Below are 12290 nucleotides of genomic sequence, written 5' to 3'. Positions count from 1 at the left end.
TTCCGGTTTCACGCTTCCGCATAGTAGTCTAACATTGGTATCAGAGCTTTTGGCTACGGTTCTGGCATGTTTTTCATTCTTAGTTATTATATCGCTTTGAGAACCGAATTTGAATGCATAAATTTGAGACAATATGTGAATAAACCGCCGATTTTAATTCGCCCATAACTCTCTGTACAAAATCCGTAATCGCATGATTTCGGTGGCCGTGCGTAGATATTGAAATTCTCTTTCTAATGGTATATCGCACGCCTGATTTCGTTCAGTATACAGAGAGTTATAGGGGCCGAAATTTTTTCGTGTAAATGGGCGTTTAATATATGTATGAGGAAGACGATGAACAGTAATCGCCATGTGGCAGATTCTGATTTGTTTAAAACATATATTTTTTATTCAACAAAATGAGTTTGGTATGTCCAAATTTTTTAAAAATTAAATTTCTCTAGTTTTGTCGTGATAAGGAAATTAAGAATCTGAAATTATTATTATTATTATTTTTTTTTTGTCAAAATTTTTTTTTTAATGAAGCATGTTTTATTTATTAATTCATGTTAGAAAATACTTTAATTAAGTGGGAGTTCTAGTTTAGTTTAGAACTTAAAATTTTGCATGATATAAGTTAATTTGTTGTGACAAGATTGTAATACGGGTGATGATTGGGAACATAGTGAACTCTCGATCTTGTATTATAAATTGAGTTACACTAGATTGATTTATGTTTATGGCAAAATGTATGTTATGTGTGAATAAATATGCAAACGAATTAATGTCTTTGAATATTCCAACAGGCATGGCTTGTAAGAATATTATTGCGGAGCTCAATAGAGGAGACAAACTGGATGGTGACAACTACGATATTTGGTATCGCAAAGTCCAGTATGTCCTTGAAGAGCAAGAGGTGAAAGAGACTCTTTTCCATCTCATGGAAGAGCCTGAGCAGGGTACTACCGCTCAACATAGAAGGGATCAAGAGGCATATGTTGTCTGGAAAAGAAAGAATAGCATCGCTCGCATTACGTTGCTGAGTTGCATGCAAGATGATCTTATGTGTGAGTTTGAAGAGTATGACACTGCTAAAGGCATGTGGGAGGCGTTGAAAGAGAAGTTTGGTGCCACTTCAGCCACCAAACTTAGGAGACTTAATCAGAGGTTTAATGACTACAAGAAGCGCCCAAATCATTCGATGAGGCAGCATCTTAGAGTCATGGCAACCATGATTAGAGAGCTTAAAGGTGCTGGTCAAATTATATCTGATGAACAGCAAATCCAAGCAGTTCTCCGCTCGTTGCCTGAAAGTTGGGACCATATGAAGGTTCAAATGACGCATAATGTTAATGTGAAATCCTTTGAGGATATATCACGTCATCTTGAGTTAGAGGATGAGCGCTTAGAGGCTGCTAAACCCTTCAATGAGGCCAATGTTGCAAGTTCAAGCTCAAGCTTGAAGCGCAAGAGAGGTAACAAAGGAAACAAGGCTCCCTATCAACCTGAACTTAAGAAGCAGAAAAAATTTGCCAAGCGTGGCAAGCGTGGAGGGAAAAAGGATATGACCAAAATAAAATGCTACAACTGTAGCTCCATGGGTCACTTTGCTCGTGAATGCACTGAGGCAAAGAAGGTATTATCCTTAAATTCTACTTGCAAATATGCTTTTGTTTCTAGTTGTGTTATGCTTACCGAATCTCATCCTTTGTGGATTGTAGACTCAGGAGCAACAGACCACGTAACTAGGAATCGAGATGCGTATGTCGAGTACCGGCGGATACCTAAAGGTTCAAGATGGTTGTATGTAGGAAATAACTCCAAGGTTGCGGTACTGGGTATTGGCACTTGTCAGCTACACATGAGTGGCGGAAGAACACTTATCTTACATGATGTCTTGTATGCTCCTGAAATCCGTCGGGACCTTGTCTCTGTTTTAGCTTTACTTAAGTTAGGATTTGGTTTGAATTTCCATGACATGTGTTTAAAAATTACTCTAGGGTCTGTGTACTACGGTTATGGTTATGCTTGTGATGGTTTTATTGTACTTGATTGTACTACGAATATTACTACTAGTTATGTTGATCAAAGTTTTTCATATGTCACAAGTTCTACAAATGTTGAAATAAATGTGTGGCATTCTAGACTTGGTCATATTGGTGTTGATCGAATGAATAGATTGGCTAGAGAAGGCCTTCTCGGCTCTCTCGCCCGAATAGATCTTGACACATGTGAACCATGTTTAGCCGGAAAAGCAAAAAGGAAACCATTTGGAAAAGCAACTAGAGCTGAATATCCATTGCATTTAATTCATTCCGACATTTGTGGTCCGATGAATGTGAGGGCAAGGCATGGGGCTTTATATTTTATCACCTTTATAGATGATTTCACTCGATTCGGGCATGTGTTCCTGATTTCTCATAAATCAGAAGCACTAGAGTGTTTTAGACGTTACATCACTTTGGTCGAAAATCAATTGGAGAGGACGATCAAGTGTTTGAGAACAGATCGAGGTCGTGAATACTTATCTGAACAATTCAAAGAATTGTGTGATGAAAAAGGTATTGTCAGGCAATTGACTACCCCATATACACCGCAACAAAATGGTGTAGCGGAAAGAAGAAATCGAACGCTTCTTGAAATGGTTAGGTCTATGATGGCACAAGCTAACCTTCCAATTTCATATTGGGGTGATGCATTAATGACTGCTGCCTATGTACTTAACCGTGTGCCCTCTAAATCTGTTACTTCTACTCCTTATGAGTTATGGAAAGGGAGAAAACCTGACCTAATGCATCTACGACCTTGGGGGTCTGCAGCATTTGTTCGCGATACTTCTCATCCTCATGGAAAATTGGGTCCTAGAGGAAAGAAGTGTATCTTTATAAGATATTCTGAGCACTCTAAGGGTTATGTGCTTATCGGCGAACACTCAGATGGAGGTATAACAGAAATCGAATCACGAGATGTTACATTCTTGGAAAATGACTTTCCTCGAAGGGGAGAGATTGATAAGGCGTTTCATCTTCAAGAGATGGATGACCCGACTAATGTTACTTCTACTAACCAATCTGTGGAAGTTGGTGAAAGTTCACGAGAACTATCTCAACTTAGTGGGAGAGATACATTGGTTAGTGATTCTCATAGGATGGAATCACAAGAGTCAGAGGTGCGTAGAAGTAGACGTGGAAACATTCCCCGACGTCGTTTTGAGATCGAAGGGGAAGCTTTCATGGTTGCTCTGCATGATGACTTAGAGCCTCGAACTGTTTATGAGGCTCTCTCTTGCCCAAAATCAGATGAATGGAATGTTGCAATTGGAGAAGAACTAGAATCTATGAAGGTAAACCAAGTATGGGACTTGGTTGATCTTCCGCCAGAACGTCGAGCGATCGGAAACAAGTGGATTTTTAAGATCAAACGAAAGGCGGATGGATCCATAGATAGGTATAAGGCTCGCTTGGTGGCGAAAGGATATACCCAACAAGAAGGTATAGATTATGAGGAAACGTTTTCACCAGTGGTGAGGTTTGCCTCAATTCGCCTTATTCTAGCCTTAGTCGCCGGATTAGATTTAGAATTACATCAAATGGACGTTAAGACTGCGTTTCTTAACGGGGAACTAGAAGAAGAAATCTACATGGAACAACCAGTTGGTTTTGTTGTAGAAGGCCAAGAGCGCAAAGTTTGCAAGCTCAAACGTTCAATATATGGCCTAAAACAATCTTCTAGGCAATGGTATTTTCGCTTTCATCGAGCTATTACCTCTTATGATTTTACGATGATTAGTGAAGACCATTGTGTCTACGTCAAGAGCACTGGACAATCCTTTGTAATTCTATCTCTATATGTCGATGACATATTGTTGGCTGGAAATGATATGGAGTTTCTCATGACTATTAAGAAATGGTTATCATCTCATTTCGAGATGAAGAATATGGGAGAAGCTGATTATGTTCTCGGTGTTAAGATATACCGAGACCGATCAAGGAATTTATTAGCTCTTTCACAAGAGTCATATATTCGTACAATCCTTGAAAGGTTTAAGATGCTTGACAGTAACCCCATTGACACTCCAATTGCGAAAGGTGAAAGCCTAAACCTTGATATGTGCCCTAAGACCCTTGAAGAGAAACGAGAGATGGAAAAAGTCCCATACTCTAGTGCTGTGGGCAGCTTGATGTATGCTATGATGTGCACCCGGCCGGATATTTGTTATGCTGTTGGCTTAGTAAGTCGTTACCAGTCAAACCCCGGGAGGAAACACTGGATGGCAGTGAAGAGAATTCTTAGATACTTGAAAGGAACAATGGACTATTCCTTGTGTTATCAAGGAAGTGATTTGCGTTTAATGGGTTATACAGACGCCGACCATGGTGGCGACATGGATGGACGCAAATCGACTTCAGGATATGCTTTCTTGCTTAATAATGGTGCTATCACTTGGAGTAGCAAGAAACAATCTTGTACAGCTCTATCCACAATGGAAGCTGAGTTCATTGCATGTTCAGCATCAGTCCAAGAAGCTGTATGGCTAAGAAGATTCTTAGAAAGCTTACAGATCACTCCAGAGGCTTCGTGCCCTGTGACTATTCATTGTGATAGTCAAGCGTGTATTGCTTTCTTGAAAGATCATAAGTATCATGGAAGGACAAAGCACATTGCAATCAAAAATAATTTCGTGAGAGACATTGTGGCAAATAAGGAGGTGGTCATTAAGTACATATCTACGCATAGGATGGTAGCTGATCCATTTACCAAACCCATCCCAAGAGATGTTTATCTCGCTCATATTCGAGCTTTAGGTCTGCGTAGAATTTGATTTGTGTACTTATGAAAAATTTGTCATTTGACGTTGTATTTGTATTGGATATTACATATATATTTAATGATATATATATTTTTTTTTCGATATCATATACATCGGTCATTTTTTTTTTATGTTTGCATATTACACACAAATAATAAGAAGTGTCACCAAGTAGGAGATTGGTTCACTCACATGAACAATCGCCTCAAATTTCTTTGTGAGATGTTGAGATGAGACATGACCAGCTTGGCGCTAGTGGGAGCTTGCTTTTGTAAGGCTAGTTAATGTTGCCTTGATAAAGAGTCAAGATGAGATATGCTTATTAAGATATCAATCATGATTGACCCAAAATCATGAATACTTGGAAGAGCGGGATAAGTACATAATCAGGCGCTAGACAGCGAGATGATAGTAGCTTGATCCTCATAGTAGTACTTGGTTTAACCAATTGACACATTTTTTTGAAAAGAGTTAACTACTATGACATGTGAGTCATACCACATGTGCTAGTCCGACAATATAGGAAGCGAATGATATTTTATTTGTAATCCCTATCATCCGCAATGTGAGTTCCTATAAACCACACTATGGTTTCAAGAGTTACCCTTGAACCTTCGTCTATGTTCTGAAGGGATAAGCTAATGTTCGCTACTTTAGTATGTTTATCCAATGGTGATGGAATAATTAGCCTTATGGGACATGCTAGGAAAGCGGTTAGTTTAGAACGGATAGACATAAGTACGGAAGGGAAAAACTATTTGATTTTACATTGACATATGTGTTTGCTGGCCAGCCACTATATCGCTCAATTGGAGTTTGAATATAGTGAACACATGATGTGAAATGTCTAACATATGCTATAGGGATAAGATATGTTAAGATTGATGTAAAAGATAAATGAGTTTGGGGGACAGCGAGACATGCTGAAATGCAATTATTTTCTTTAGGGTTGTAGCAGTTATGTATTCCTAACAGGTGCATAGTTTAGCTCCCAAGTGCAGGTGTACTCGCAGGGTCGCACAGTTCATTTGTTGTATGGTTTCCATGTTTCGATTCTCGAGCTGAACTCTAATATTTCTCTAGTATTAATTATGCTCCCTATCATGTGCGAGTGGGAGATGTTGGTTTGTGGTCGGTTTGCGCCCATGATTTGGAGCATACCGAACCGGTTTAATTGAACCGGTGTAATAGAGAAGTTGTTTTCTAAAAGATGCGAAACTCATTTGTGGCTGTTCGTGAAGTCTCTTGCCTTGTATATAAAAGGAGGATTACGCAGAGACATGAAAAAAAACTTGGACAACACTTGTGTCCATTGACATTGAAAGAGAGAGAGTAAAACATTCTAGAGAGAGAAAGCTTCGAGAGATCAACGGAAAGAGCACTTGAACGGTGGCTTGTGGTTGATTTCCATCTGTGATTTCAACCCCGATCTCTGCATCAGTTCTCAGACGATTCATGCCATATTCGTCACTAAACCGGTGAAGGTACGTTTCCGGTTTCACGCTTCCGCGTAGTAGTCTAACACCAATACCTTCACCAAGAATCACGGTTAATTAGGATCATCCACAGAGATTTAAAAGCAAACAATATTCTGCTTGATAAAGATATGATTCCGAAGATCTCCGATTTCGAGATGGCCCGGATCAATAGAAATGAGACTCAAGATAACACACGGACGGTGGTTGGAACTTTGTAAGTAGTTAAAATATGCATGCATGCATCAATGGTCCTTACAAAAGAGTTTTGTTTAAACCCTAACTTTGAAGTTTAATGGTTTTGGTTACCCTAGTGGCTACATGGCCCCAGAATATAGGACGAACGGAGTATTCTCAATGAAATCGGATGTTTTCAGTTTTAGGGTATTACTCCTTGAGATTATAAGTGGCAAGAGGAATAGGGGGTTCAGTAACTTAGAAGGAGACACCATGTCTTCTCACCTGCGTAATTATGAGAGACTTTGATTTAATTATTATTTTATTTTCATTGTCAAGTTAAACTTTATAACAAAACTACAGGTATGGAGAAACTGGGAAGAAGGAAACTGGTTAGAGACAGTAGATCCACTTATTGTACCTGTCTTATCATCGTCAACGTCACAAGAAGTTCATAGATGCCTACAAATAGGTCTCTTGTGCGTTCAAGAACATGCAGCTGACAGACCAATGATGTCGTCCGTCGTGATGATGCTCGGAAGCGAAGTACCGATTCCTCAGCCTAAACCGTCCGGCTATTGTGTCCACTGCGTTGGGAAAAGGTCACTTGAGACGGTTCTTCGTCAAGTACACAGCCAACCGAAAAATCTTGCACAGCGAACCAGATTACCATTAGAACTCTCAAAAAAAAAACTTATATTTTTGATTTTAAAAAAGCTAATCTAAATGCAAAATAATATACTGAAATGTTTTTACCATTTGTGGAAAAAACAAGAAAAATTATGATGGTAATTTAATATTGATGGTAATTGTATCGATTTTTTTTTAATGGTAATTGACATGTATACACGTTGTATGTTTTATGTTTTTAATCATAAACCTGTTTTCGTTTATGGGTTAAAGCAGTCATTAACTTGTATCTTGTATAAAGTTACGTTTTCATGTCTAAAAATTTGAAGAAAATTAGTTAAGTAATCCGTGAAGAGTGTGCATTTGAAACTATATATGAAAAAAATATACAGTAATACTTTTTTGAAACCTAGGAATTTGAAATTTGATACGAAAAATTTAGATATTTATTTTCCGAGCCATAAAATATATAATGCAGCAGAGGTGATATGCGACGGCAGTTCAAACGTCAGTTTAATTTGATTGGAGATGGCGAAATAAGAATTCCAAAAGAGATACCAAACATTCAAAGTTTAATTAAAATATAGCTAGCAGCAAATTTGTGTGGTGGTTGCTACCATTATCTCGATAATACTAAGGTCAAACAAAGAAGAAAGCGAGAGAAACAAAAGAAGAGACAGAGAAACAAAACTTAGGATCGTATGTCCTAAGAAATTAGGTTTGCTTTGATACCATGTTAGATTGTGGGCTAACAACTCAAAACTAATTGACAGTTAATGAAATAGAGAGGCCATAACTGTAGTGACCCGTATCAAGGGATATAAATCTAAAGAAAATTTTTGCTAAAAAGGATCGAAAAAAACTTGGAAAGAAGGAGAAGGAAGAATAATGGAGAACGACCAGGGAAGTTATGGAGAAAAATCACTAAGTCGAGAAATGGTCATTGGCCAAGGATCGGAGGTGTACTACCGAGTCAATGAAGAGGATGACCGATGGTCTAAGGGGGAACTTAAACGAGAAGGCGTAGAAACCATTAAAAGGGGGAACCACCGCGATAGAAATAATAAAGGACGAAGAATGGATGGTGAAATTATCATGGTCGTGTACCGATGGACCGGCCAATGTACCAAGGAACTGTCGCGGGTAATTCATGGTACATACCAAGTACGTCGGGATAAGAGGAAGGATCGAGTAAAGGATACAAGTCCGATAGGAGAACTGAACTGTGGAGTTACAATCGAGAAAATTGTCCAAGGACCATACCAAGGTCGGACATCGTGTACCATATGGGCAGGAGAGGGACCGTACAGACAATAGCCGAGCCATGCGAATCGTGGGTACCATGCGAACAGGAGAGGGGGAATTAGTTCTGCGTTGCCACATTTTTTTAATTTGATTGGCCAAAGCAATTAAAATAAGGAAGAAATGCCAAGAGTTTTGGGCGAGTGAGTGTTGTGCACTCGCGAGAGTGGGCGTCACGCACGCGTGATTGGCTACGCAGCCAACACGTGGCGACACATGCTCCACTCTCCTCCCCAAGTGTTGCTCTGTTTTGCACAAGTGTCTCGAGTGAAGGAGAAGAAGTTTTGCCTATAAATACCATCTCTTGGCTTCATTTGCGACTCAACACTAAAAAGAAATCTCTCCCAAACTCTGTCCAATTTTTGAGTGATCTTTGAGAGAGAGTTGAGAGCTTTTCCGATCAAGAGGAGGAAGAGAAGAAGAATTCGTCAGAGCTAGAGGCTGAAGAAGAGGCGAAGTGCTGTCGGATTTGTGGTGTGGTGGAGCTTAACTCAATCGGATCTCTGCCTAAATCACTGTGAGTTGCTTTTTACATATTGATTTAAACACCCTTTTATTAGTCACTTTCACAGACAAACTTCTCTTATAGCTATATTTAATCTTCATATCATAGTGTGATAGTTTGGTCTCTGTGGATTCGATCATGAAATGTTACAACGATATTACTAGATCATGGTTGAGTACGCATTAGGTTTTAATTGACCTTTGATCAAACCTCCTTCAATCTCCATCTCTAATTTCTGCCTCCAAACACCTCACACGAGTCCAAGGCATTCCCAGGAGTGAAACCAAACCACATCAATCAAGAGAAAACACACAAACACCCAAAGAAATCAATCAAAACAACTCATAGAATCAAAGAAAACAGAAATCTTAGCTTAGATAAGTCATGGTCATGCACTAACTTTTGAACGAAATTTACAAGCACGAAAACAGCCTCCTAGCAAGCTCCTGCCACGTCTTTACCCTTAGATCTCCACCCACAGGGAAAAATCTCTCAAGAACAAGCAATGGACTCCTCCAAAACTCACACGAAACATTTTCCCTCTTCTTTTCTTTCTGGGAACGACAAAGAGCGGCTATAAAACCCTCAAATCAACTTTTCCTTTAAATAACATGGTTTAGGGTTTCTCCTAACCAAACCGTTCCAATTCAGTGATTTAAAACAAATCGACCAAACTATAATTTTTGGTGTCGATAGACATCCATCATGAGGTGACCAAAAAAAAAAAGACATCCATCATGAAACCAACGGTAGACCCACATAGAGGTTAGGGAGGTCAAGTGACCTGGGTAAAATGTTGATATAAAGCTTTTTGAATTTAAAGTACTGAAGTTCTTGTAGCAAAGTTGGTTTTCTTCAGAAATTTAACACTCTCTAACCCAGGTTCAAGATTCTCAAACTACACCAATGGTCTCTTTCATGGATGTTACAAGTACAAACGTTCAGTTTAATTGTATTGGAGACGGCGAAATAGGAATTGTAAAAGAGATACCAAACATTCGTTGTTTAATTAAAACATAATTGGCGACAAATTCTTGAGTTGGTTGCTAACTTTTAATATCGAATTACAATTATCATACATACTTGCATTAATCGTTTTTTTGTAATCATCATCATGCATGACTGATATTAATAATTTATTTAAATAACAGAAAAAAATAAAAATATAAAAAAGGTTGAAGTAAAAACTTTACTCATGTTACCAAATAAGCTAGGAGATCTACTCATGTTGAGATTATTATCGTAGAAATGAGAGAAGCGATAAATGTATTATAATAATAAACTGTTCTATCTCAAAGAGTTAGAAAAGATATAAAAATCTAACGGCAACAACGTTAATCAACTTCACACAACTCCGGTCCATCGTTTTTTACCAATAAAGCTCCCCTTCCCAACCTGCGAATACAACGAGTCCAAACAAGTAAGCCGGAAGAATCCTAGAATAACAATGATGAATACAATTTACCAAGCCATATCCAGTCTTAGTTCAACCAAAACTAAAAAAGTGAATGCCGCCCAAGTTTATGGGGGTTAAGTAAGTATCCCAGTCCAAATCCATTTTCTTTTCAGTGAAGGAGTTGGAAATAGCATACCAATGTTAGCAAGCTCAACGACCAGCATTAAGGGAAAAAAGCATGCTTTGTCCACCAGGTAAGTAAGCCACGTTCGGAGACCTAGCCAGTGTAGCTGCAACCTCCCTAGAAGCCTCAATCCTCCGAAGCTCGATAAGTCCCATTCCTGCTTTAGCTGTTGCATCTGAAATCAACAGAGCAGCTTCGCTCTCACCTTCAGCTCTTATAACCGCAGCTCTCCTTTCTTGATCAGCCTTCATCACCACAAACTTTGACCTTTCCGCCTCCTGTTGAGCCACTTGCTTCGCCTCAACAGCCCTCGAGAACTCTGCACCGTACGATAAGTGCGTGATAGCTATGTCGTCGAGCTCAATGTTGAATTCCCTGGCACGCTTGATAAGAGCATCACGAACTAGTGCTGATACTTGAGGACGCTCAGTGAGGAGCTGATCAGCATTGAAATTAGCCACTACAGCTTTCAAGACCTCATTTCCAATCGATGGAAGAACCTTCTCATCATATTCTAGACCCAATGTTTGGAAAATTTTCGGCAGACCTGAAACCTTCACAATGAACAAACCACATTACCACCCACTGTTAAAGTTCTGAATCACCAAAAGCTTCTTCTATACATATATGAGTAACATAACATCATCCAAGAAACCAAAAATATGCATACGGATTAATTCCCTAAACCCCTAGATCTTGTCCACGAAATCATTTGCTAAAATCGAATACCTTGAAGAAATCAAAATCACGACCCATACGGATGATCAGAGTGTAGTAGTACCTCAGGGCGAAAGAGAACACGAAGGGTGAGATTGACCATCTGAAGATCCTTGGTACCAGATTTGGAGGAGAAAGTGTGAGGCTTCGTACGGATATCGTAGATGTTAGGCGTCTGAAGCCAGGGGATCAAGAAATGAGTCCCTTCACCGACAGTCTCATCCATCACTCCCCTGAACCTATCGAACAACACAGCTCTCTCGCCACCATCAACCGTGTACAGCGACTTGTTCACTGCCGTCGCCGCCACACCTATCCCGAACGCCGCCTTCCCCAACTTCGTCAATAACGATATCGCTGCTTGTTGACTTCCCATTTTTGTTAAAAAAAAAAAAAAAAAAGCTTCGAATCGGAAGAAATTGAGAAACAAGAGATTTTTGGGGGTTTGTTAGGGTTTATGAAATGATTTGGAACTTGGAAGAGAGGGTTATTTTCTTATTTTATTTTGCCGACAATTATTGGATATGGGCTTTTCTTAAAAGCCCATTTTATTAACTACTAAGGCCTAATATTAATTCCGTGAATATTTTGGGAGGAAGTAAAATAAATATAGAAAACAATGGGAAACAAACAAAATGAGCAAAGCACAATTTCAACTTACTATTTTGACTATGATGATCGATTCTGCACATTCAAATTACTTTAAAAACAAAAATTAAATACTAGTGAGTATTTTTTATTATTATTTATAAATAACATTACATGCCTAAGTTTGGTAGAAGACAAAGACTAAAATGATAACCACGATGCGTAATTAGTGTCAACTGAGTTTGCTAATTAGACTCTTTTTTTTTTCTCTTTTTTGGTAAAACGATAATGACTTATATATATAATTAGCAAACTCAGTTGACACTAATTACACATTGTTAGAGAAAACGATAATAACTTAAATATATAATATTTTTTTTTAAAATAGTAACTATATGTAGTTGACTTGGAGTTTGGTTATTGTGCTTGCTTATCTTCGTTCTCTCCAATAGGCACATATCAATATCCAATAGTTTACTGTATTACTATTGATTAAGGTCTTTCTGTTCAGTTTATAATAACAA

At 38.6% G+C, this 12290-nt stretch overlaps 1 protein-coding gene and 1 pseudogene across 1 annotated transcript; one reads left to right on the top strand and one right to left on the bottom strand.

Moving 5' to 3' along the window:
• LOC104783604 overlaps positions 1-7112 on the top strand; it is a 21129-nt pseudogene extending 14017 nt beyond the window's left edge.
• On the bottom strand, positions 10088-11611 carry LOC104779956 (prohibitin-4, mitochondrial). Its single transcript, XM_010504394.2, has 3 exons — positions 11243-11611; positions 10474-11015; positions 10088-10276 (listed from the first exon to the last, which is right to left on the bottom strand). The coding sequence occupies exons 1-2, from the start codon at positions 11552-11554 to the stop codon at positions 10488-10490; spliced, it is 840 nt and encodes a 279-aa protein (XP_010502696.1). The 5' UTR covers positions 11555-11611; the 3' UTR covers positions 10088-10276; positions 10474-10487.

Source organism: Camelina sativa, chromosome 4 (assembly GCF_000633955.1).
Source record: "Camelina sativa cultivar DH55 chromosome 4, Cs, whole genome shotgun sequence".
NCBI classification, from domain to species: Eukaryota; Viridiplantae; Streptophyta; class Magnoliopsida; order Brassicales; family Brassicaceae; genus Camelina; species Camelina sativa.
The sequence above is the reverse complement of the archived record's forward strand: the minus strand, read 5'-3'. Positions and strand labels throughout refer to the sequence as shown.

What these genes read in the sequence shown, in the direction of transcription:
- LOC104779956 (XM_010504394.2), bottom strand. Translation starts at nt 11,554, where the DNA reads ATGGGAAGTCAACAAGCAGCGATATCGTTATTGACGAAGTTGGGGAAG. An exon ending in GTGTTCTCTTTCGCCCTGAG is followed by an intron (nt 11,016 to 11,242) that starts GTACTACTACAC and finishes TTCATTGTGAAG; the next exon opens with GTTTCAGGTCTGCCGAAAAT.